At 44.9% G+C, this 26,013-nt stretch overlaps 1 protein-coding gene across 3 annotated transcripts in view; it reads right to left on the bottom strand.

Moving 5' to 3' along the window:
• Positions 1-24,343, bottom strand: part of ccny (cyclin Y) — a 33,081-nt gene extending 8,738 nt beyond the window's left edge. The window contains exons 1-9 of one of the 3 annotated variants that reach the window (XM_084475545.1): positions 23,713-24,343; positions 7,537-7,611; positions 5,865-5,885; positions 4,473-4,507; positions 4,213-4,236; positions 3,620-3,720; positions 3,432-3,467; positions 2,577-2,634; positions 1,417-1,536 (exon numbers count right to left, since the gene is read on the bottom strand). In XM_084475545.1, the coding sequence (XP_084331671.1) occupies positions 1,417-1,536; positions 2,577-2,634; positions 3,432-3,467; positions 3,620-3,720; positions 4,213-4,236; positions 4,473-4,507; positions 5,865-5,885; positions 7,537-7,611; positions 23,713-23,866 (624 nt within the window). In that variant the 5' untranslated portion in view covers positions 23,867-24,343. The remainder of the gene's footprint in view (positions 1-1,416; positions 1,537-2,576; positions 2,635-3,431; positions 3,468-3,619; positions 3,721-4,212; positions 4,237-4,472; positions 4,508-5,864; positions 5,886-7,536; positions 7,612-23,712) is intronic. The other 2 variants (XM_084475546.1, XM_084475547.1) reach the window with 2 other exon arrangements.
• Between the last annotated feature and the right edge of the window lie 1,670 nt (positions 24,344-26,013).

The raw sequence follows: 26,013 nt of genomic DNA, 5'->3' as shown, positions 1-26,013 counted from the left end.
CTTCCCGTGAACCTCGACATGCTGCATGTGCCATTTAGTCAAACCTTTCGGGCTTGACTAATTGGCACCCATGTTTGCTTTGAATTGATCAAAGCCAATATGTAACATGTAAATATGTGAATGCAATGCATCTTGGCCCCTATTAGGCACACAGCCGGGTAGCATTCTGAAGGGAGACCGCCTCGGTACATTCACAATGTACGAACGTGGGAGACCAATACGGTCCCTTGTTATTCCCAGACGACGGCCGAGATTGGTGGACTACACAACGTCTTGCTCTGGCAGCCGGTGTGCGTAAGATTACACAGCGAGCACTATGGGAAAATACACAGCTAATGACCACTCGGAAAAAGAGAATTAGCAGCCAGTAAAGGAGGAATAACAAAACCAAAAAGAGGAACCAGATACGCCCTCAGCAGTGTGGCAATGAGAAAGAAGAAGAAGAAGAAGAAGAAGAAGGGGAATAAACCTTAAAATAAAAAATAAACTGTTGTCCTTACAGTCTTCTTGTCTAGAGTTAGCGTTGGAAGCTAAGCTAAGCCTTGAAGCAGCCGCCCATAGCACTATTCAATTACCAAGAGCACGCCAGTGCTTTACTGGAGGGGCCCGGGAAGCAATGCATGCCCCCTGGTATGTGTGTCTGTGTATGCACGTGTGTAAAAAAGTCATATTAACACACACACACACACACACACACACACACACACACACACACACACACACACACACACACACACACACACACACACACACACACACACACACACACACACACACACACACACACACAGGGTGACCTCTTCGGCCAGGTGTTTGCGTCAAAGACAAGCACAGGGTCATGAAGAAATGTTCCTAGGCAGATAAATGAAGGGTGGAGACAGGCTGGACAAATAGTGACGGGTGGGGTTATGTAAAGAAGTGTGGGGTTGGGGTGTGGTCAAGAGGATAAACATATCAGTGACATGAGCTGTGTGTATGTGAGCGAGGAGAGGAGGAGGAGCGACGGGGGTGATGTGGGGGTACGGGGCTTAGGACGGCCTGTCATGGCAAGGAGAGGGCCCTCTGTAGACCTTGTTGTGGAATGTAAACATGAGAGACGGATTTGATTCTACGTGATGGACGTCAAGGTGGGCTGCAAGTCACTCCGTAGCGGAAGGAGGGACGCGGCCCTGGTGCATGGTTCCCACGGCGACGGCCCTTGTGCCGCACACCTCTGAAATGTCGAAGCTCCGCACGGACAGACCACAGCGACGGTAAAAGCTGTGCCCCTCATGAACGGCCACTATAACTGCCACTTAAGTGTTGTATCAACTCATCTTTTAGTTGTTGTCTCTGATCTTAATTTATGGATTCTGACACCAGAGAACAGGAATTACACACACACACACACACACACACACACACACACACACTCACCAGTGTAACGATGGCGCACTCTGCGGTGAGCTGAGCGGCGCTGAACAGCGTCCTGACGAAGCGGTAGATCTGCTTCTGCTCGGGGTTGTGCTTCTCATAGTCCTGCGGCACCTCAGACTTCTGGAACAGTCCGAGCGTGGGCAGAAGGAGAGCGCTGTTAACCAGGTCGGCAAACTTCCTTCTATTCAATGTGGCCCTTTTTTTTTTTTTTTTACACATCAATCAATTGTTGGTTACGGTAACTTCCTGTTCCTGTCGCTTTGACATCAGGTCAGTGTTAATCATGTCCGCACCAGCGTGGTCAGTGTGTGTTTGCTTGACGTCTCTATACTGGGGCACTACCATTCCTACATCAAACCCATCATTAATGTTATGAGCGACGCCTTTGTTTTTCCACGGGTCTAATAAACTGCTTGACGCCTGGTTTTACCTTGCTAGCAAATCAGGAATAGACCCTTTTTGGCAGAGGTGTCATCGTACAATCACAGCTGTCTTTCATAACAAAAATGATGGCCCTGCTACGTCTATGTCCCAGGGTAGCTGGCCCATGGTCAATGGGAGTTATCTTCACTAGTTCAGTCGGTAGCCCGTGCCCTGGTACGTGCAAAGAGCGAGTGATCCCTGTGTTTATACTACGATGATGCCGCTGTAAATAGGGCCAGCTGAGGATAAACACAGGTGTTGCTTATAAAACTAATCGTGAGCGGGCTTGATTGTTAGTTAGGCCTGGCAACAGTTTAGACAACTGGACAGTATCCATGCTGGGGCTCTGGCAACTAATGAGATGCAGCCGTTATGAATTACTTGGGTGCTATATTACATAAAAATGACAACTATGCTCATTGTCACTCCTGCTATGGAGCAATAATGCGTACAAATGTAAAATGGGTAAATTCCATTACACATACATTATTATATTCAGCGTTGGTGGCATACAGTCAAATTTAACCCCATAAATGATCGTCGTTACATGAGTGAGAATTCAAACTGGAGAGGACCTTTCCCGGGGTGAAGACATTAAACACTGGCAGCCATACACAAGGGTTTACTGTGGCCCCAGGTCCACACCCTGTGTGGGTTAGTCTTGACCCTTGACCTTGAGGTTCTACAAGCCCTCTCAGGCTTCATCTTCAAGGGGTGAAAACAACAACAGATCTTACCGACAGAGGATGGAGCTTCTCGTCGAAGATATCCTGCACCATTCTGGATTCCAGTTCCCTGGACACGACCGAAGCAAAAGGGAGAGAGAACGGAGGGAGGGAGGGTTAAAATCAAGAGGGGATCAGCATGATGCGTGACCGCCTCTCCTCCCGGCGGAGAGGACAACCAGTGGGCCGGGAGATTGAGCCGTTTAAAATGCCATTTACCCATGTCTCGAACGCCCGTGTCCCTTGAGAGAGGGCCAATGAGACGGAGACAGAGAGACAGAGACCGAGAGAGAGAGAGAGACAGAGTCCGCAAGAGAGAGACAGAGAGTCCGCGAGAGAGAAAGACAGAGATGGAGAGAGAGATGGAGAGACAGAGAGACAGAAACAAACACAGAGACAGAGAGAGCAAGAGAGACAGCGAAAAACTCGACACACAGACGTGACACAGACAAAGAAAGACATACACAGAGACAAAAAGACATACACAGACCGACACCGACAGCCTACAGATTAGGGATCTGAAGAGAAGGTGAAGGCCTGATCCAGAGTTCAGGCCTCCCGCTTTCCATCTCTGTGTTTCTGCTCTAGAATGTCACCGCGTTTCAAGGGCTTGACATTTAAGCCCGTCGCTCGGACACAAGTCGTGAGATTATTCTGGTCCACCAAAGGTCTGTTACCATGGGTGGTTGTAAGCGGTGTCCACCACTGACAATAGCGTCTGTGATGTTTGATTCAGGACTGTCGGGTCGCTATAACCTTAAACCTTTCAACTTGTACTTTCTGCTTGCAATTCAAAAGCAAGCTTTCTGTTGTGTTTGCCAATAGAAAGGGAAGACAAGAACAGTCATTGCAGTCGATTTTGCTTACCTGTTTTTTATGTGGTAGAATATTGCGAGGGATACACTGTGAAAGGAAAAATACAAAACTTTAAGACACTTTACTTTTCGCCACCGGGAAAATGACACAGCGAAACTCAACCTGGATCCATAGTCTGTGTGGAGCAGTGTGTGTGTGCACAAGGCGAGGGGGCTGGGGACAGCACCGGGCTGTTGTACCATTTGATGGTGTACTTGAGGTTGGGCTGGCTGACGGTGCTGTCATCGAGGAATATGGTGGAACAGGAGCTGTACTTCCGTCTCACTGGGCCCGGATGTTGCTGCAAACACACACACAAATGTCAAGTGGGAAAAACACCCACATGCGGAAAAAAACAAAATGCCAAAAGTAAGAGGATAAAGATAATGGCATGCGCATGCGCAGACAGACACAAAGCCGCACATATAGACACATACACACATACAGACACCTCAACATATGGAGGATTCTTTGTTTGTTTTTAGTTTGGACTTAATGCAGATTAACACATAAATAGAGAGAGACAGATGGTTTCCACCATAAAATACATATAAAAAAATATAGACAGACAGACAGACACACATTCAAAACAATCCTCTTCATTAAATTGTGAAGGTGAAGGGAGTTTGACACTGGGGAGACGGTGGTGACATCATGCATGTGTTGCCAGGGACACAGTCAGGAGAGATTTAAGAGGTGTGGACGTTAGGAGCTTAATCCTATAGGACAGGAGGAGCACATGTGAGGGCCGGGGACACCGGGGGCTTTGAGAGTAACTCCGGTCATACTTTACCTTATTTTCCGAAATGTGCGTAAACTTGAAAAATGTAAAACAAGAAAAGTACAATTAATACCTATACCCCCGACAAAAGTATCTGAATAATTACATTTATTTAGGTAAAAAATGTTATCTGTGGCATTTAAAAAAGATACACACATAACGACCAACTATATTGTGATTCTGTCTTCCAAAAGTGTGCCATCTTTACGAAATCTTTGGTGAAAAGTTGACACAAGGCTTGGGAGGCCCTCTTGTATTAAGATTATACTCACATGATTGATGTAAAGGCTCTTCCGTTTTTCTCGTACTGGAAAAAGGGAGAATGGAAAAAGTCAACAGTGCCACTTGGTGTAGACACGACACGCCATGCAAGCACATCACCGATGCAGTACCACACCCTCGCAAACAGGGGGCAGCAGAGGGCCAGGGCTTCCTCACACAAAGACAAGAAGCCTTGGCTGATCTCTGGGTGAAGAGATGCTGACCGTTTTAAGGCAGACACTAGATTTCGTCAACCTTATGCAACAGATGTGATATGAATTAAAAAAAATTTAAAAAAGAGTCCTCTAATTCCACAAGCGTAATATAATGGTCAGAGCGTTGGGAGTAAAGCAACAATTTAAATGATTCATTGTTATGGTTTTCACGATTCTGCGCCAACTCTGTTGCACCGACAGTTTCCATATTAAACGGGCCGATGGAGCTTACTGTATTCTTAAGAGGGAGATTCATGCTCCAAGAAAATGGTTTGCCTCACTGGGAAAGATGTCATTTGTGAGGTTAATTGTGCTGCTCAGTGGACCTGATGATTTGTGTGTCTTGGAGAAAGACTGAGCTCATTTTTACCGTGTGCCATGTTGTTTCGCATGAAATGTGGCAACAGCCATTGGCTGACACAAAGGTTGTGAAGGTGTGTGTGTGTGTGTATGTGTGTGTTTAACATGTGTCTATCCGTCCGTGTTTTGCTGTGATGTAAAATAACACACAAGGGCATGACTAAGATTGCTGGAAAAGCACAACAACACACACACACACCCACCCTTTCGTCTCTCACCTTTTCCCTCACACTCAAGCATTTTGAAAAGTGCTTCACAACGTTCTAGAGCCATCTCACTAACCCCAGTGTGAAGGTGCCCTTACACAAGCAATTTGCTTCCTTTCTGTTATCTTCCTAATAATAAAGTGTGCATTCTAAATTATCGTGTGATGGAATATTATGCAACCCAGATCATAATGCGCGCACACGCACACACACACATTATAAAAAGCAGCGAGACCGTTTTGGTTATGGCTTCAAAATAGAACAACACATAATAATGTGTTGTTATGCCTATCACTGTGACACAGGCAGAGGGCGTGTTTCCGTATTCGTGTCTTTAAAAGTCAAACAATGAGGTGACACTGTTTATGATATCCCCACCACGCAAAGCACACACTCACACTTTCACTGTCACACGCACACCACGACAGTGCTTGGCCACTGGAGCGGGCGAATGCACACAGGCTGCTGACAGGAGACGGGCGGTGCGTAGCGCACAGGCTGACATAGCCTGGCTCAACCGAGGAGGGGTTGGGAGGGGGGGGCAGGGTTCAAGCTGAAACAGCCAAGCACAGAGTGGGCCCACCGAGAACCTGCCCCAACGGCCGGCCGCACACGTACTCACCTCTCTTGCTGGGAACGGCCACTGAAAAAACACAACAGTCTCAAATTGTTGTCTCAAAAGTGTGGAAGGATGTGTGTGAGGCCTATCAAGCTCTCTCTCCCCCTGCTCGTCAACGCCAGTACTCAAATCTATAGGACAAGCTTTGGATAGGCGGTTGTTTGTTGCCACACACGCAATTATTGAGTTGGTGCCGTTTCGTTAATAAACCGAAGCAGCATTTTTTTTTTGCCCCTTTTGGGTTTTTAAATCCGCCAGGGCTAGGGGGGATGTTTGAGAGACCTGTTGGGGATTTCAGTATCGGTAAACAAACAAGGTATCGAAAACGACCCACAGAGTGGATTACCTCCCTCGCCTGGTTGCATAATGTGACTGCCTTACACCTATCTGGGGAGCTGTGCAGCATGCATTATTCCTGCACATTCAAAGTACAAAGACTGCAGCTTCAAAGAACACACACACACACACACACACACACACACACACACACACACACACACACACACACACACACACACACACACACACACACACACACACACACACACACACACACACACACACACACACACACACTTTTCTGCCCCAGAGCAAATTGGCATGCAGTTTTATGACGGTCGTAATTTGCACGCCATTAGTTTTTTTTTTTTCTTTCATCCTTATTATAATTTGATAAGGTAAGGATACACAATATAGAATTTTCTTTTTTGCCTTTAAGATAACCGATAACCACCTGCTTCTTAATGCACATAACCGATTGATTGATGATAACCTGTTGTTTGTTACCAACAAACTGACATCTAATAATTAATTATGGTTAACCAAGCGCCATAAATTCCCATAAATTAATTGCTTTTGCCTTTGTGCTGTCTCTAGGAAACCACCGGCAGGATCTAAACATCTGTTGAATAGATACCAACCCCCCTAGGAGCTTTGTATTGTTTCAACACATCTTTAACGTTTTTGATATTTGTTGTGATTTCTCGTGTTAAAACCAGGTCGATATTTGCCTGGAACCCTAGCTGAACATGGATTTCAAATTACCATCGTGCTGTGTCCCCCCCCCCCCCCCCCCGCCCCCAAAAATTGTCCAAACCGTCAACGACATGTTCACGGTTTGGCTCACTAATCTACTAGGCCCCGAACCCCTTGGTTGTACTCAGGGGCCCAAGTTCTGTATACATTGTGACAACGTCGGCAGCGCTTGTTAGGCCCTATGGTTCAGCCAACGGAAGCATGGTTGGCTTCCAATTATCGGCTCTATTTATGTCCCTTCAGAATCAAAATGGATCTCGCGTCCCTATTTAAATAGATTATTTTTATTATCATGGCATTAAACATGTGAAAATATGTGTACAATTTGAAAATCTGCATGAACTTTATGCGTGAAAAAAAATGCTATGTTTTGTTTTGAATCCTCTAGAGTATTATGAAAAGGGCCAACTGTGTTATGAAAGTCTACATACAGTGATAGGTGTGGATCAGTGCCGGCCAGTGTATCATTTCAACAAGGACATCCATTAAACGAATCAGACTCATCTCCAACTCTGTGAATCTGCGGACACCAGGTCTGTGATGGAGAGAGAGGGCTGGGCGGGGGATGGGGACGAGAAGAGACGTCTGCAGACGGAAGGCCAACGTGAAGGTTCTGCAGAACGGTACCAAGGTTACTTACCGTCCGTCTGCGACTTGCTCAGGAAGATGGTGCTGGCACGCGGGTGGTCCGAGGGGTTGTACTCCATGGGAAGGTCTGGAGGGGGGAGAGGGAAAAGAGACAAGACGTTTTAGACGCAGGAAGACAAAGACAATCGAAAAAAGGTGATTTACTGTGGGATTTAAAGTGACAATTCAGAGTTGACACACAAACAGCCCGCGGCTCTGCCATTGTTGTTCTTGTTTGTCCTGCACTCAAACGCAGGCTTAGCTACAGCGGTCATCGCCATTTATAGCTGCTGCTACAGCTATTCTAGTGTTGTTTAAAAGCTGTGTTTTTTTGGTCAATTAAACATCAAAGTTTTCCCTTGTTTAAATTTGGCATATGTTGAATGTGAGCGTTCTAGTTGGATAACACAACACATATTTGAGGACAATATTTGAGGACAATACCAGGACTACCAGGAGTGCATGGCCTCATGTTCATTCAGTCCCCAGCATGTGTGGTCAAACCAGACTCCCAGCCTGGTGTGAAAATTATAGTTTCCGTGTCTTGTGTGGCACTGGCAGTCAGGGTAGTGTAGGGCAGAGCGACTGGGGAGGAAGTCGTTTTCCACTGAACTTGAACCAGTTTCCACTGAACTTAAACCAAACAAAAACGGTAGTAACTTCTACAATGGTATCAGTGTGCCATTGAATTCAGCATTCATATTGTGTCACAATTTGTTTGATTTAACTTAACAAACAAAGGGAACGGCATACTCTTCATGAGTAGGCAGGCGATGAACAAAACATGATCATGGGTTGGAAAATGAGCCAATGGATTCAGCACCCTGTGTTTAAACAGCCACGATTAAAAAGTGGAGAGCCGTTTACTCGCCAGCGATGTGTCACTAAAGAGTGCTCTACAAACAGCCGTTTGTGCAATTGATGCTCTGAGCAAACACGGGTTTCGTTTTAAATCACCGTCCTTGCACACGGCACCCAGGGAGCACCCAGGGAACGCCAAGGGCACCCGGTCGGAGCTCCACACCTCAACACATGACCGGTCAGCGGGGAGGAGACCTGTGGTCTTGAGTCAAAGACACCACAGACATATTGTCTAAACTCAATGGTCTTTGACTTGCATATGCCCATAAAATGTGCAGTGTCCGATATCCACCAGCAGGGGTCTGTCTTAAGAAGCCGGCGTAGAATTCCATAATTTATTCATCATAATAATAAATCAGGATGTTACCAAAATTGATTTTGCCTAATGGCAATAATTGTGTCAAAAGGTTATTAACACATTGTTCCCAATGCCATCAGTAAATCTAAAAATGGAAAGTGATATATATATATATATATCATCGAGTGCCATCGGGTGGTAGCATGGAAATCCAGACCCACATCTAGAAAGTTGTAATGAAAATGGCCCGCCTGTATCAGATACACCGATGTGATTGGTTAATGTCCGGATCCAGGGGAATCGGGGAGTGAGTATATTGCTCGTTCCCAGAGTGACTTGCTGAGCAAATTCAAATTGTAAATCCTAAATCTAAATCGTAGCAGGGCAGTCTAGGAGCTGATGCTTATGAGGTAGGATGATAGAAGCAGCACTTGACGCGAACGTGTGTGTGCGCACATCCCCCCCTCCCCGCACCCCCTTGGTGGTTCCACGAATGACATCAGTGAAACAGGAAGAGGTGAACAAGACCAACGCCCACAGTGGGAAGAGGAGAATTGGAGAAACTGCATGGACAGGAAAGATAGAGAGAGAAAGAGGAAGGAGTAGAGTGTGAGAAAGAAAGAGGCAGTGTCGGAGGAAAAGAGCATGGGCGACGCCGACTAAATAAATGAACATAAATCTCAAAATGACAAGTTTGTGTTGTCCATCTTTAATGGCCTTGCGCGCACCTCACATTCTATTACAATCCTCCATCTCCTGAAATTGTATCTTGGACAAAATGGGCCGCTCATGCCCTTAAAAGGTAAGGGATAGCAGAAAAGGAGAGACTATGTGTCCGGGCTCCTTTGGAAACGGGACATATTGTCTTCAGAGTCTTTTGAACTGCCCGTCCTATTGTGCATGAGCGGTACTTCAAGAACCACAGAGGACAGACATGCACGCACACGCACACACACACACACACACACACACACACACACACACACACACACACACACACACAATGTGGTGTGGGCGGAGAAGATGTCTGTGAGTGTGTGTGGGAAGAAATGTGACCCTTTTTGAAGGATGCATGTGCACTTCTGTGTGCAATTAGAGGTGTATCTATGCGTTTTCAGAGCACATTTGTCACTAGCATCACACATGCAGCAGCCGTCACTCATGGAATTGGAGCACTTTATTATGAATAGAAGTGTAAAGATGAACGATTAATTATTCAATATGCAGGGAAAGTGGGAACCTTTATCCCCATTCTCGGGGAGTGGCACTCCTTGTGTCAAGATGACCTTTGTTATCACAGAGCGAGGTCCCCCTCTCTTCCCACACACACACACACACACACACACACACACACACACACACACACACACACACACCCCCCTACCTTCCTCACCCACTTTGTCCCCTGGGGAGAACACACATTTCCTGCATTTCAGGAAGTGCCAAGGAAATGAGGCAGAGCAGGGACAAGGAACACACCATTGTTCGATGGATGCGGGGTGGGAGTGAGTCTAAGGTGTGTGTGTGCGCGTGTGCGTGTCGTAATGACATGCAACACTCAGGCACGGGCCAAGTCTATGGACCACTTTGGCCCCAACCCATTTCTGCCGGTCTCCATGACAGCAAACAAAGATACCATGGAAACGCAGACAGCATCCTTAATTTGGTCCCCTCACCTGTAACCTGAGCCATAAAATAGGAACCAATGTGTAAAGGGAATTGTATCGTCGCTTAGAATAAGAAGCCCACACTCACTGAAATATTGTCTATAGCAATACCCGATTTTATACTTGACACAGAAGCACAAAGCACATGAGCAGAAGCCAAGCCCTGAACGCTCACTGCAACCGGAGTGGTCGCTTCAGTTTATTCTGAGCCCGGTCAGATGTTGGTGATTTGTGGAGGACAGCTTGGAAATAGAAAGGATGAACGATAACAAAGACCATATTGACAATGAAGGCCAGGGTGAGAGTGAAATAGTAAAGCTGATGAGGCTGTGACTCAAAGTTAAGTTACTTGGAATTCAGTGTGATTGACCAAGGCCATCACACTAGTTTCTGTGTACATTGAAGAATGTAAAATAACACATTTAGTGTTGAAGTGTTCAACCTCAATGAGATATGAAGGGGCCATGCTTTTCAACGTGAGCCAGTCCTTCAAAACGCATAGCGAGTTCATGCAGGTTTTTGGGTGGCATGTTCTCATTGATTGGAAATCGTGATAGCTTACATGGTGCTTTTAACTTAAAAAAAAAAAAGAAAAGAAAAGTGATCCAATCACAAGATCCAACAGGCCTCCAGGGAAGCCCTCACAGCACACGCTGACTTTACACTGACAACAGGAATAAACCTCTGTAAATGCTGGGGGACTGGCAAGTAGTTGTTCTCCCATCACCTGAAGCTGTTCTTGGCCGCCTGGCACACGGTCTGGCACTGGGTCAGAACTCAGAACATCAGTCCGAGTTAGAGGACCAGGAGAATGTCCAGCACCCTCTGGCTGATGGGCATCATCATCATCCTCACCCTAACCATTTTTAAACATAAACATTTTGAACGCGTGTCCCTGCCCTCTTACCACAATGTGGTCACATGCCAACCCCCCAGTGCTCAGGAGACAGATTTAGCCTTTTTTTCTGCTGTTGGTAGGATCATCACAAGATTTGTGCTTGATGGGAGATTTGAGTGGAAGACAGTGAAGCGGTAAGCAGACGCTGAGCCATCTGGTGGAGCGCTCCACTCCCTAGTTTACGAGGAGGGTTTATCAGAGCTATTTCTGTGCTGTACGGCGACCGAAACTCCCAGAGGAACGGAGCGGCAACAGGGGGTTTTCTTTTATAATCTCAAGATGTATCAGTCGGTTACCATGATTACTAGTAAACGTAAGCGTTCTCTCTCTCTCCGTCATTCATGAAGCCCGGTTCTCGTGCACATCTTGGGAGATATTAAAGTGCTTTGCGATATGGTCAATGGGATGTAGTGGCGTCAGCCTCAGCGGTGGGAAGGAACATCGATGAAAGACACTTGTTTACACACGCGCACGCGGTCAACGCCACCCTGCCAGTCCGAAACACTTCTTGGGTTCTGTCAGTTATTGCAGTGAAACGCAACATCAAGCCAGAATAATGAAAAACATCACTCAACTGTCAGCCATTCACACAGAAAATCACAACAAATACACACACAAGAACAATCCAGAACTAGCCATTACCTTTAACCCATAAGAGGTTAAAGCTTTAATATCTCCCTTCAGTATTGCGTGTCTCTAATTTACTTTGTGACTTCCGACAGACAGATGGAGATTCAAAAAAAAGACAAAGAAAAAAAGATGAAATCACATGGTGTGCGAAAGCTGGTACCTGAATAACAAGTACTCTTTGTTTCTCAAGCACATCCCATCCTAAAATGATCACACGGAGCGTTTGGTTTAAAAATAGAAACATTAAAAGAACAGAACAATCAGCAAAGGGGAAAAAAATATATACAAAAAAGGTTCAATATGGTTTGTGCTACATTGTCCAAATGGTTCACTGCACACACAGCATCCACTGCATTCTCCATCCAGTGATGATCAGTCATCTTTACTTTTGCTATTTGCTAAGGGGGCGTAGCGGCTTCAAGCAAGGAGGGTATGCAGTGCTCTAAACTTGACGGATGCAAAGACTGCATTTTGTGACCGTGGCTCCAGATGTGGCTGGAGGCCTCATATCAGACACCTGAACTCGAGACATTACAATCATGATACCTTTGCCCTTTTATCACATACTTAATAGCATTTTTTCTGCAATCAATTTTTTCTGTGTATTTTTTAAATGGGCAGACATTTGATGCATCCTATCAAAAATGTTCAAATGCAATGAAGACAAACTCCCCTCCACGATAATCAATCACTCCCAGGGTCCGGGAGGTCTGTCCTCCCTGAGCAGCCCTTCCTGTCCGCCTGAAGGGGAAAATAGGGGGGCATCCTCATCTGTCATCAGAGCCCAGACCCTCAGCGCAAGGCAGTGATGAGAGAACCAATCTAACCTCTACCGTGACAAGATTCTTAACTCCCACCCCATTTGGTGGAATGGACAAAAAAAAAAGGGTTAGGGCTGGCAGAAGTGACATCTGTGTGGACAGCAGTAATAAAACTAGATTACATTTGGGCTCGCTCTTAACTCGGTGGGGTGTGGGTGCGCGTGCGTGTTCAGGTTTAATTCTAATTTTCAGATGTCTCTTATTAAACCTCACTGGCCCTGGAGAGAGAGAGTGTGTGAGTGAATGAGAGAGAGTGAGAGTGAGAGAGAGTGTGAGTGGGTGAGTGAGTGAGTATGAGAGAGTATGAGTGAGTGAGTGAGTATGTGTGAACGAGTAAACAAGTGAGTGAGTGCGTGAGTGTGCGCGTGTGATTGGGCTGCACAATATATCAAATTTTTATCACGATGACGATATTGGCTTCCCACGATGACACGTAGTGTTCTCGTGATATTTCAAATGCGTGCTCCCCACCCACATTTTTTTTTTTTTAATAATATCTGCAAAAAAAATAAAACCAAAAAAGAAACGAGCTCCGCCCACGCCCCAGAATGAGGAGTTGTCGTCACGGCACAGAGCCCCCCCACCCCTTTCCCGCCGTGTTGGAAGGTACACTGACAGCAGTGGTTTCCGCGGTGCTTATGTTAACATAATAACAGAGAATATCCGCGTCATTTCGGCCGCAGCGCAATTAATGAATAAAGATCATAAACTGAATGGCTGTACAAGTGTTCTGAGACACGGCTGCGAACCGGCAACTTTCAAAAAAAGTAGTGCCGGTTTGGTTCCGTGCCGCTGCCGTATCCAGTGGAATAGCCTACATTGACTATAATGGTTTCTAATGTCTTCGGCGAACGTTTTTATTGCCGTGCCGCTTCCGTGACGGTTCTGGTGGAAATTGCCCTTCACTCTTTATTTCTATCTCGTAATGTCTCCTGCGTCTATGTTGCGTATTTCCTCATCGGTCTCTATGCCGCTCTGACAACGTTGCACCTGGCAACCGATAGCCGTGGATGCCATCATGGCGGACGGGCTGAAACCCCCCCTCCCCTCCCCAAAAATCACGTGACTCCTCATTCTCAATAAAAGCGAGCATGTACTGCGCTGTACATACTCAACAACTCCACGAGCCCATAATCGCTCCCGCCCCCCCCCCCCCCCCCCCCTCTCAACAACTCCGCCAGGCCGTAATCGCGCCCCACCCCCCCTCCCCCATGAATAATCGTCGTAAATAATCGTGATATCAATATTGATCAAAATAATCGTGATAATCATTTTGGCAATAATCGTGCAGCCCTAGCGTGTGATTGATGAACTCGACAGTAAGGGGTTGAGGACCACACAACCTTCAGAAAGGGGTTCTGCTCTCGGTAACAAACCCAAAAGGAGTGAAGGGGTTGGGGAGGGTGGCTGGTGTCAGGCTGGGGGTGAACACAAACCAACCACATCCCCCTCCTCTTTGGATCACGGTAACCAGGCAACGCATGCTTGAAAAGGAATCAGCTGGCAACGGCAGACCCATCAAAGGAGTAAAAGACGAGGCTCAGTAGCTTATTCCTGTACAATCTCTTTCCTCCCCTTCTCTCCCCTACTCCCTCTTTCTCTCGTGCACCGATCCCTTTACCCTCTGATCCTCTTTCACGTAACACAAACTGCACCCAAATCCCACCTTGAGCATTAAGGACGTTGGTGTAGCCAAAAGCATAACACTGCTAAAGAATGAGGCAGGCTCAGGATTCAAACTGCCAGCCGGTCAGAGGGCAAAGTGTCAAATGGAGACAAAGTGTCAGATGAGTGTCATCAGGAGAGAGAGAGCGAGATCAAAAGCAATAGAAAACTGATGTACACAGAAAGATATATAACTTGCGTATACATCATGCGTGTCAAAAATACAGGCCCTTGGGCTTTAGTCCAAATCACCTTTTTTTGTTCAAATCAACCTAATTGATAATAATCCAATAACCCTTTCAACGAGATCCAACATGCCAAACATCACAGATTAAACCTGTCACAGCTAATGCATTACTGTCTAATACAGAGACAGATGGGAATTTCTAAAACCTAGCATTCCCATGGACATTTTGGTTGAAACAAACATGATTCATCGGGCTGATTAAAGGGCATTGTCTGTGCCAGTGTTTGTCTGTTTGACAGTATGTTTACGTGTGTTTGCATGCCAAATGTCGCTACGAGGCTGACAGCCAATTAAATCTGTGAAGGAGGGGCCTTTGGTCTGACAAGGTGGGCTTCTCGTGATCCCTGGTTGGGACCTCAACCAGACGTCCTGGGCGGGGCAGCAATTAGGAGCCAGCCAGGGCTGCTGCTGCACCTGCACAGCAGGGTCGGACGCCTGACGGAGGGGCCGGCTGGTTGGCTGTCTCAGCATTGGTGAAACAATCCCCCATTTAAATAGACATTTGTTGTTACCGGCATATTCCTTGTCAAGCAAGCCTCGCAACACACATACACACCCACACACCCCCCCCCACACACACACACACACCAGGGGATCTTCATTTAGTAAATCAAACATGTTGCAAAAACGTTTCAACAGGAACAATTAGTAACGCTAGTTCAAAAAAACTGAATTGACAGATTCTTGCAGTTTTGTTTTTACAGAAGGCCAAAAAACCTGCAGATTGATATTCCTCAACAACATCTGTCATCCATTCTGGGGAAAAGAAGCTGGTAAGTGCAAGCTGGTGAACAACAGCTCTGTACAGCATGACTGCTCAATGGCTGCTGCCTCTCTTGGCCGCTCTCTGCACCCCACACACTGTACCACACACACACGTGGCTGAGAAGGGGATAAAGTTTAAGCCTGATCCGTCCGGAAGAGCATATTCCTGCCCACCAATTCGATTTAGTATCAACACCTGCAAGGGAAGCTTCCTTTTCCAGCTGTCACAAGAAATGGCATTTCCTATTTTTTGGTTTTACTGCAACAGTGCAATTATTTCACATATGATTGATGCTCCTCTGCAGTTCTTGTGAAAAGAAGCTGCCACTGTCTGTCTCTTCTCTCATTCACTAATCCTCCACAATTATAGAAACTTGGAAAAGACGGATCACATTTGTCTCTGGTTCGTAGTACTAGCGTTTCTAGAGCAATTAAAATACTAAGCTTTGTCAATCCCAGTGAGCAGGGACGACAACCAGAGACTTTGCCGTAAGTGTTGATTGCAATAAGGGTGATGATGTAACTATAAGAATCTTATTAGACCAAAACACATCAACAGTGTGGCAGACACTGTAAGAGGACTTGCCACTCGGCCAGCTGGCACCAAAGAAATAAAGAATAGCACCCAGAATGTAAGTTACGTGAGCAGTGCAGGAAGTGAACACTGATTCAATGAACGCTGATGCACCGTTGATTCAGCCATGTGATGTCCTAAACCGACACACACACACACACACACACACACACACACACACACACACACACACACACACACACACACACACACACACACACACACACACACACACACACACACACACACACACACACACACACACACGTCCCTTCACACTAGTGTTTCCTCTCTCCCCCTCTTGCAGTCTCTCCCTGCTTCTCTCTCCCTGTGGTCGGCCCTGTATCACGCTGTGGAAGGAGCCATCGACAAACAGGGAGCCCATCTGTGCCAAGCTCGGAGCCACACTCGGAACGTGTTGACACTTCCACAGAACGCAACACATGCTTAAAACAGAGGAATAAACAGTGTGTTGCCGGACTGCCGTCGACGCAGAGATAGTCGAATAAAAACACAGCAAATTGAAACCCGAATGAAATGAGTATGTAGATCTCTTCAGCAGTGCCATGCCTTATCATGGCTCACCTGATTGGTTGGTTCTGTGCTACTGGTCATGGTGGCGCCAGAGGCAGTTGACCAGGTATATGCTTATTATCACCACACCTGCTGGAACAGCTAACATTGCCCATTTGCCAGCACCGGCAGACCCATCTGACGGGAGCACGCTCAATTAGCCTCGGAGATTAGCCTTGACCGCTGCTCTGCTAGAACCACCGGGAACACAGAAGAAGGCCAAGACAGAAACCACCGCTATCTCCTGCTGAACTAGAACTACAAAACATGGTGGCATTACTTAATGGCTGTATGCCTCTTGGTTCGTTGTGGAGGACTTGAGGTGAGGCATGTGTTTCTCAGTTCATAGCTCATGTGCTAATTCCGCCAGCGGCAGAGGAAGTGGTAACGTCATGCCTGAGGAATGACGCCCCCCCCCCGCGCCTTACCTAATCACCCCCCTCCCACCCCCCGTTTCGCTCTCTGCTCACCCAAGGTGGATGTGTGAATGCATTTCCTCTTCCTGTTAACAAATTGCCATTGTGTCGCAGTAAGCTGTTTATTGTTGCAGTATTGAGTACATTTAAATACATTTTTAAACACAACCCGTCCGGTTTGGGATCCCCCTGTGACACCATTTCTGCATTGGCCATTTAAGTCTCAATGCATTGGATGACCACACAACCCTACCCGTGTTTTGTTCCATTTATTTTATTTCCATTATTGCAGTTTTGCACAATAAATGTTCTTAAAATACCTCTACATATCAGTATTTTACCCCCCATTCAGAAGCAGCAGTATTTACATTTCAAGACAACGAATATGCCTGATATATACGATTAACGTCCGTGCTTCAAATGGCCCTTCAGCCCAGCCGTATTTACTTCCTTTATCCAACATCAGCACCACACTCTAACAAGACAAGTGAGCTAAAGGGGATCCTTTTTCTTTACCTTCAGCATAATAGGAGCCATTGATTGGCCGCAACGGAGGAGTCACACTATCGGTAGCTGACGGCATTATGGGTAGGGACCAGGGAGCATAACAAGGGCAGAACACAGAGCTGTTCCTTTCAAAGAGAAGTAGGACTGCTTTTTATAAACTCTTATTTTGAAACACATTAAGGTTACTGGGGGGGGGGGGAACTTTGCTCAAAAGGAAAGAAATTATGTAGTCCATTCAGCCTGTTGATACCTCAAATGATTGACAAAAGTATCAGGGTTGTTTTGCAGGTTGGTCACATTGTCACAAACACACATGCACACACCGACAGCATGCATGCATGCATGCATGCATGCATGCATGCACGGCCTGGCCAGGTGTACCCTGCATGTCTAAGTGTCTGTACATGTGTTTCACAATGGAGAAATTAGGATGTCATTGTGAGCAGCGTGCCGCAAGAAGCATTAATACGATGAGACGCACTGAGACACACAGAATAGTGCATCCCTACGTGCACATCGCTGTATATCGCAGACGCGTTTAAAAGTCAATGAATCATTTACTCCTCACAGAGATAAGACAGAACAAAACACCAAGACAAAACCTCGGTTTCAAAATGGTAAGCTCATCCGGCAATACGTTTGGATACCTGTGGGCCATTTGGATATTAATTTAGATCCAATTCCTATGTGAGACAGCGTTTGGACTGTGTAATTAACATAACGTAATTCACTAAAGCACACTGCTGGTAGTTGTGACATAACGTTTTTGCATTAGGGGGGGATAAAGGATATGGGGGGCTCTGTCGGAAGCTGATTAGCAGCATGGCTTATTGTCCCTTATTCCCTTCACAACTTATTTTACTTTTTCTCCCAACTTGCACACAACCCAGCAACGCAATGCATTGCTAACCCTAACACCCACACAATTACTACAGGCAAAGAGCATGGATTCAAATGTTCCATAACGGCTGATGTCCATAACCCGTTCCACTTCTGACACCTTTACTCATAACATATTCAGCGTCTATGGCATCGCAGCATGTCTGGAATGAATGTTAGTAACAACTCTACCCCTAAGCATGCATGATTTTTTGTTTACTCAAAAGACAGCCCTTTGTCGTCAACCTTATCACTGCTCATCATCACAGCAACCTATTGTTTTTTTCTTTACCTCTTAATGCGTTGTGGCAAGAGCACCCTTGTCTCCATCTTGTTATTACATAATTACTTTCGAGATGTCAGCAAGATGGGACATGAGAAAAAGAGAGCTTTGAAGACAGAAAGCGAAAATTAGTTTACAATGTGGCAGGGGATAGATTCAGCCACACCGTGCCGAGTCAGATTGAACAAGTCACCACAATGAGATTGTCACAGACAATTGCACTTTAATTAACGTTTCGAAGCAGTCAATTTGTTTTGAAGATGGAAACCTTTCCCCTCTAGAAAATGAAGTCTTGTTGATGAGAAGAGACATGGGGCTGTTGTAGTGACCAAAAAACAAGTTGATTATGAAATGGGCAAATATGAGGTATTACAATTGACTAATGATTGGCTATCAAGTCAAATAAAAGTCAAGGTCTGTTCATGTTTCCAGTATGACAGACAGACTCGCGGAGCCAACAGCGTAGTTCAGTATCATGAGGAATCATCTATAACGCTCAATTACTCCCGCTCAAATACCAGAAGGACTTGTTTGGTTGAATTACAGTAACACCGTAACATGGCACATCCTGACTGGTGAAAACAAAATACCATACCATCGACAGTTCAGCCAGGGGCGAGAATGAGACGATTTCTGATCCCACCGAAAAGAAAAGAAACCAGTGGAAAAAATGCTGAATGACTTGCATACGTCGTAGATCTGGGTCAAATAGTCTCAGAATCGCAGCTACAATACTCCCTCGGCTCTTAAACTGTATGCATAAATAATGGCATCGCTGGATTCTAATTAGCCCACTTCATTCGTCGTAGATTTAACTACCTTTGAACAACGACGATACCCACCAATCAGCTCAGGGCCATAGTTAATTTACAGAGGTGTGTCTGTCTCTCTATCTGTCTGTGTCATTTTGATGCCTCCCAGCTACCAGCTATGACAACTTTTAACGTGAATACACTATGATGACCCTGAATAACGCATCCCTGAAAAAACATTAGTCCAACCTTCCTTCTTCCCTGGGTTGGGACTGGGAGTGATGAAGGTCTGATCCCGTAGCCCAGGGGGACTGGCTTCAGCCTGAAGCTTGAGGCAGCGTTGTGTGGTGGAGACAGACGGGTATTGTAACTGGAAGGTTCCAGTAGTGCCATAGACCAACGTGTTCCTAGACTATCGTGATCCAAGATGCCAGCCCCAGTATCACATTATTTTATGGCTTGCCTGCACCACTGAGCAAAACCAATCGAATGAATGGACTGCCATTATTGTCTGATTACTTCTTTAAAGTCACATGTATGACGTATTGCATGTATTGATTATCTCTCCTTTGTCTCCCATCAGTTCAGAGTCTTTTTTTTTTGTTCCTGTAAAAAGATTTGCTTAGTTGTTGTTAAAAGAAACAATGATGACGCAAGGGGAAACAGTCATTTGTTGAGCTGGTTCTTTTTTTGTCTGCGAATACGTGGAAAAGTAGACAAAGCACGCAATGCATCAGCTAATAAGAACACACACACACACATTAAGTGTGGCTGTCCAGTAGTTTAACCATTATCCACAAGGATTGGCTTTGGTATAAATGGTTAATAGCAAACCCATTCCCAAGGTTTCATCCTACTTGGTATGGATAATCCATCAAGTTAGAAAGAACCCAAACCACAAGAGGTAGAAGCAGAAGAGAAAGCTGGATACATACACAGAAAGAGATGGGACTTGAAGTCACTTCTCCAAGCATAATTCTTCGCTATGAAAGAAGGCAGTTTCACTCCGCTACAATGGTTGAGTTTCATCACACTAACACCATGCTGCTGTTAGGACAAGCCTAACACACAATGTTTAGCTTATCCCAATATTAGTCAAATCAAAACCTCTGGGCTATAATTAGCCCTGAGTGTAAATACACACAGGAGTGAATGCAGATAATGATCCCATGCCAGGCATATGCAATGGCTCTGCACTCACCACGCTGGCCAAAGCGCCAGTGTAAATTCCATTGTGTGCATACTGTGCGCCATTGTTCCAAGAGAATTTGTCACCGTTCATATACGCGGTGGACAAAAGAAGATGGTGGTGCAGCATTTTTGCCACAATGCACTTTAATGGGGGACAGGCGAGAAACACAAATGGGCAACTTGTTTCTTTGTACAAATTTGGAAGGATGAAGGTTGTGTATTTGGGCTTCCTGTATGTGTACAGACTGCCCGCCTCAAAACAAAGAAACAAACCAAAACACTTGAGGATTTTGGAAGGATCTAGAAGTGTTCAAACTGTAGGTTGCATGCCCACATTTGGTGTTCTGTGATGTATCTGATCTACGTCTATCTACCACAAATTCTGCTCCTTTCACCAGCATATCCGATGCATTGTGACCAATGTGACCAATACAGGTTCAAATCTCATAATTAATTAAACCAAATGATCTAGTCTCTTGTCTTCACAAAAAGTACTAAATATAGATGGATTCTTCAAAATACATGTAAGTAAAGATGCAATTCTATCCACCATCTCAAATTTGGTCCATTTGTTTTATCCCTGAATGAAACAAGGCAGATAAGGAATGCAAACGCTTATATTTGTCCTTATTGTTGTAAGAGAGAACTTAGATTCTTTACCCTTCCACCACTTTCCGCATTCACACAAGGCCGGCTGTAGATAACAAGACGGAGAACAATGAGCCATTGGAATCACTGTGTGGAAGGCAGTTTCTTTACACTGAGCCCTGCCTTTTCCTCCATGTGAAATTGGGAATGCCATTAGATGCTCAATGACAGGGTCCACTGGGTCAACGGTAATGACTTGAGTAAACAACACACACACACACACACACACACACACACACACACACACACACACACACACACACACAACTAACAAACAAAGTCTTTCATCCTTCTCAAATGTGAAGCACATGCCATTCCTCGTTCTCTGCTGTGATTGGTCAATGAAGATCCCGACCATGTTGTTAACATGGTGCAGATCTGCAATAGCACAATAATTATAACAATAAAAAAATAAATGGAGAATGAATTAAGATTTACATTTTGTTCACTCACTATCCATGAAGGCTGCACCAACTAACCAACTCTGCCAGAAGGAGAAAACTACAATACAACATGGTCTCTGAGATGTTGTAGACAGAACCCTCTTGATGATGAGGGGGGGGGTGTAGGGCCAGGGCCAGAGCCTGGGGCTCTCCTGATTACTCACCACAGGGAACCCTCATCCTCCGCTGGGAGGACTTGGCAGCTCGTGACCGAGACACCACCCGCTTGGCAAGCGGTCAAGTGTCGTCGGGTCAGGAGCAGCAACCAAACACCATGAATCAAGTCATTATATTGCGTGTTTGTGGCATACGCTACAGCATGTGATAGTAGTTTTCCTTTATGGGGTGGATTTGTGGACTTTTAGAAGACAGCCCAATATATCTGTTGGCTGACGTTGGCCTCTCCATCTCTCTCCCTTTCGTTGAATGTAGAGAGAGAAAAACAGTTTAGCAAGTATAATAAACGTATTTACACAATACAAGTCTACAACATCTCTAGAGCACGCCTGATGTCACCCTCTCTGTCACTTATGGGAGCATATTGCTATGAACAAGTGACCTTACATATTGTTGGTAGGTTGGGTAGCGAACTCAGCACTTTGTGATGGTACGGTTTCTTAAAGTGGACATAGACTGCCAAAGTCAAAGCTGACCAGGAAAACATGTTTAACCGGAGTAAACCACCTGGTCAAACACAACATATCTCAAAGCCCTGGAATGTAGTTTGTTTGATAGCCCTGCAGCCTGCGCTGAAGATGTTGAACCCTCCCTGATCTTCATCGATATCCTCAGGTCATTAATGAGCTAGTTGGATAAGTTCTTGTTGGAGATTACTGGGCTTTTATCCACTGTCTTGGTTCACTGTCACATAAGCTTAGCATTTTGGGGTATTTTTCGAAACCATGGTATGAAACAAATAGTATCGGAATTGCATACAATTTCTGGGGACATATTACAGCATGGGACAGTGATACACTTTAACGTAATGTATCTTTTTTTATAAAAAAACATTATTTTTGTGGCTGATATAATAAAACTCTTCCTTTCATTGACTGGTCAGCCAGTCCCACCCACTACCCGCCCGGTTGTCTGAGCACCAGAGGTGTCTTCACTCAGAAGACGTTGTTACCCCGCTGCCAAGACTACTCGATTTTGGAAAGGATATCACTTGTGCTTCCTCTGAGACATACAACAGCCTTCTCACACTATGGTACTGGCCGGTTGGTTGTAGGGATGGGAGAGAGGTAGGGAGGGGTTTGATTTTGTGTGCTGTGTAAAATATTCTTAATAGATAACAATGTTGAAATTAACAAGTTTTGACTTGTTTTTTTTCAATTAAAAATACTTTTGTTATTACATAGAGTAAAGTATCGGTTCAAATGTGCGAATGAACGGTACCCATACACACCAGTGAAGATGACATCTGTTGTGACTTCTTGTCAACGAGGTCTCCTATAACTCTGACTCAAACTCTTACACAAAGTGCATCGAGACAGCCTCTCACTGTGCTGAGCTTCCAGGGCTCAACACAAGCACGCGCACTGAGGAACGATGACGTAAGTCCAAGTGACTGAATAATGTCATGCTCTCCTCAGCAGACTTCTAGACTTGGCAGGAAAACAACACCATCCCAGGCTAGCGCACAAACACAAGACAAGCGGTCAGGATCACATTGGGCAATACAGTGCGCAAATCCACTGGGTATTGCATTCATTCTTAATTGCTCAAGGACTGTAGTGACATGTCAACACCTTGCAGAACGCATGTGGTCAGTATCAAGGCACCACAATGCAATAGGAAGTATTGACAATTTCCGTCAAGAACTACATTATCTATAATGAACTGCCTGACCGTATTTAGATTTTGTATTGCACCTACTATAATTGATATAAGCTTTATACCAAGTTGTTCAATTTAAATGACATATGCCCACTGGAAAAAAAACATGTGTTTTTTGCAGTAACCTATACCCACGGTGGAGTTTGCATGTATAATTATTACTGTCATTCTCCTTGTTGCAAGCCATGTGGGATGGAATGGGAATGAAGGGAGGGTGCTGCCTTCATCTTACCGTCGATATTTTCTCTATCACTGATGTGCTGCAGGTTGCAGGCGGTATCCTCCCGGCTGAGCTCCGCCTCTGGCCGGTAGGGTTCCAGCCGCGAGTGGTTATTTCTCCGGTGTTTGGGGCTCGATGAAACACAACAGGAGGTAGTATTCCCCATGATGTAGCGTTCAGCTGTGGATATTCCAAGTCAGTATGCAGCACACGGACACTTTATTCAGGTCCGCCTCCTGCCAACTACAACCACGACAGAAACTGAAAAAGACTAACCGGGGCGGTAACGCGATTGCCCAGAGGAAGCAAGTCAGGATCAAACTAGTGATATGCAAGAAACTGACCGTTACACGCCATTCCACGGGGTCAAACGAGAGACATTATACATGGGAGCCATTTAGGAAAGTAAAGAGGTGGGCAGGCAAGTAGTGGTATGGCAGAATCAGCAGCGCACCCCTCCCTTTGCCAAATCTCCTTGTTGAACGCAGTCCACACCATATAAACCAGGCGACAGTTTCAGGGCTGTCGTCTTCTTCCAGAGAGGCATCCAGATGTACTCATAATCCCCGTACTTCGGCTCCTCGAACGAGGCGTTTCTCAGGACCAGGAGCGCAACGTTTGTTGTCTCTACAGTGGGCTACATCCGCTGCAACAAACAAGCAGCGCTGTCGCCGTGAGATGGGAAAGGTTCCGGTTCAAGGGGGCGGGAACAAGTGACAAACGTGTAGAAGATTAAAAAAAGAATCTCTATATATTTATCTGTTGATACCGGTTGATGAGAGACTTTAATCGAAGCAGTAGCAGTAGCACTTTAATGTTATATCAATTTGGTTTATTATTTGTAAATGGCCCACGGTTATTCCCTTGCTGCTCGCTACAATAATTTATTATCTGATATAATATTGACCTGTGCCCCTAACGCGATATCAGAAGCATATTTCATTAATCACAACATAAAATCACTCGGATATGATGATTATTATAATTATATCTATAGATGATGAGATATCCAAAGATGTTGTTAATACTTCTTTAGATATAATATTATATAATACTAATATAATTCATATGATTAAATATGATATAGGCTAATATTATATAATATAGGCCTACTTTAGTTTATTGCTAGTTTATAGCATAAAGTAGTCCATGATATATACTGTATATTTTTAGACGGTGCCATGTCATAGTGAAAAAATAACATTATTTTTCACATGTATTTGTAAATAGACTTTTTATTTCATAAAAATGTACAAACTTTTGCAAACGTTGTTGGTCAACTAGGTATGAAACACTGTTTGGCAAGGTGGTCTGCCGAACTCGCAGGAGCTGTGCAACAGTGTAGCCTGCTGGCAGGGTTAATGTCTTGCAATTAGGGCTGCAAAATATAATTAAGGATCTCTGTCGACAAAAACGACGTATTTTGATATGCAATGCGTTTCAGATTATATTTAAGTTTAACACAAACTTGAATTTCGTAGGCTATGTATAGCGCCTTCTTTTAGATCGTTATAGACATTAACCATATATTTGAATAAAGGTCACGAAAACGATGCACTGTAATTAAATTAGTATCCACTAGATGGAGGCATCCAACTCAATATTATAGTGTGAAAAACCACCAATGCGGCTTTTACATTTGATTAAATCTTTTAATTAAGGGTCTACAGTTAGCAGCACACATTAAGATATCTAAACATTTCCCGGTGAGGTTCTATCCTTGTGGGAACAAAAATGCTATGTTTTTCTGCATACAGGCCTATTCGTGACGAATCCTGTATTCATTCATACCAGAACAGCAACTCACACATGTTGTACAGAGTCTCAAAATCAAACAGACACTGTTTGAAATAATCCATGATTCTAATTCATAATTCATTTTCTTAACTTTCACTTCTAAAGAAACCATAACTATGGGCTATATATTCCTATCTGGTTGCCAAGCTGCATAGCTGAAAAGCCTTTGATGTGGGTTGGCTTCAAATCTTCAAATCCTCTGCATAATGCACTAAAGTGTACATTGCAGTCTTGATAAAGATGCAGTAAATTGAATGTGTGCTATTGTCTAATGTTTTTTTTTTTTTAAAGGATTCCCTTTCATATCCCAAAGTTGACATGAATTTCAGTCAAATGCTAGTAGACTACCCTGGAAATCCATGAGTTCTCGCGAGAGCACCATTTGAATTTGCTCAGCGAGTCACTCTGGGAATATGGGAATGGGAAGGGAAGGGAAGGGAATGGGAAGCAATATACTCATGCCGCCTTCCAAACGCTCAGAGTTTCAGACCTTAAGCTCGGAGGAAAGTGCTTTGA

This window comes from Micromesistius poutassou (genome assembly GCF_964030765.1).
Source record: "Micromesistius poutassou genome assembly, chromosome: 11".
Taxonomy (NCBI): domain Eukaryota; kingdom Metazoa; phylum Chordata; class Actinopteri; order Gadiformes; family Gadidae; genus Micromesistius; species Micromesistius poutassou.
The sequence above is the reverse complement of the archived record's forward strand: the minus strand, read 5'-3'. Positions and strand labels throughout refer to the sequence as shown.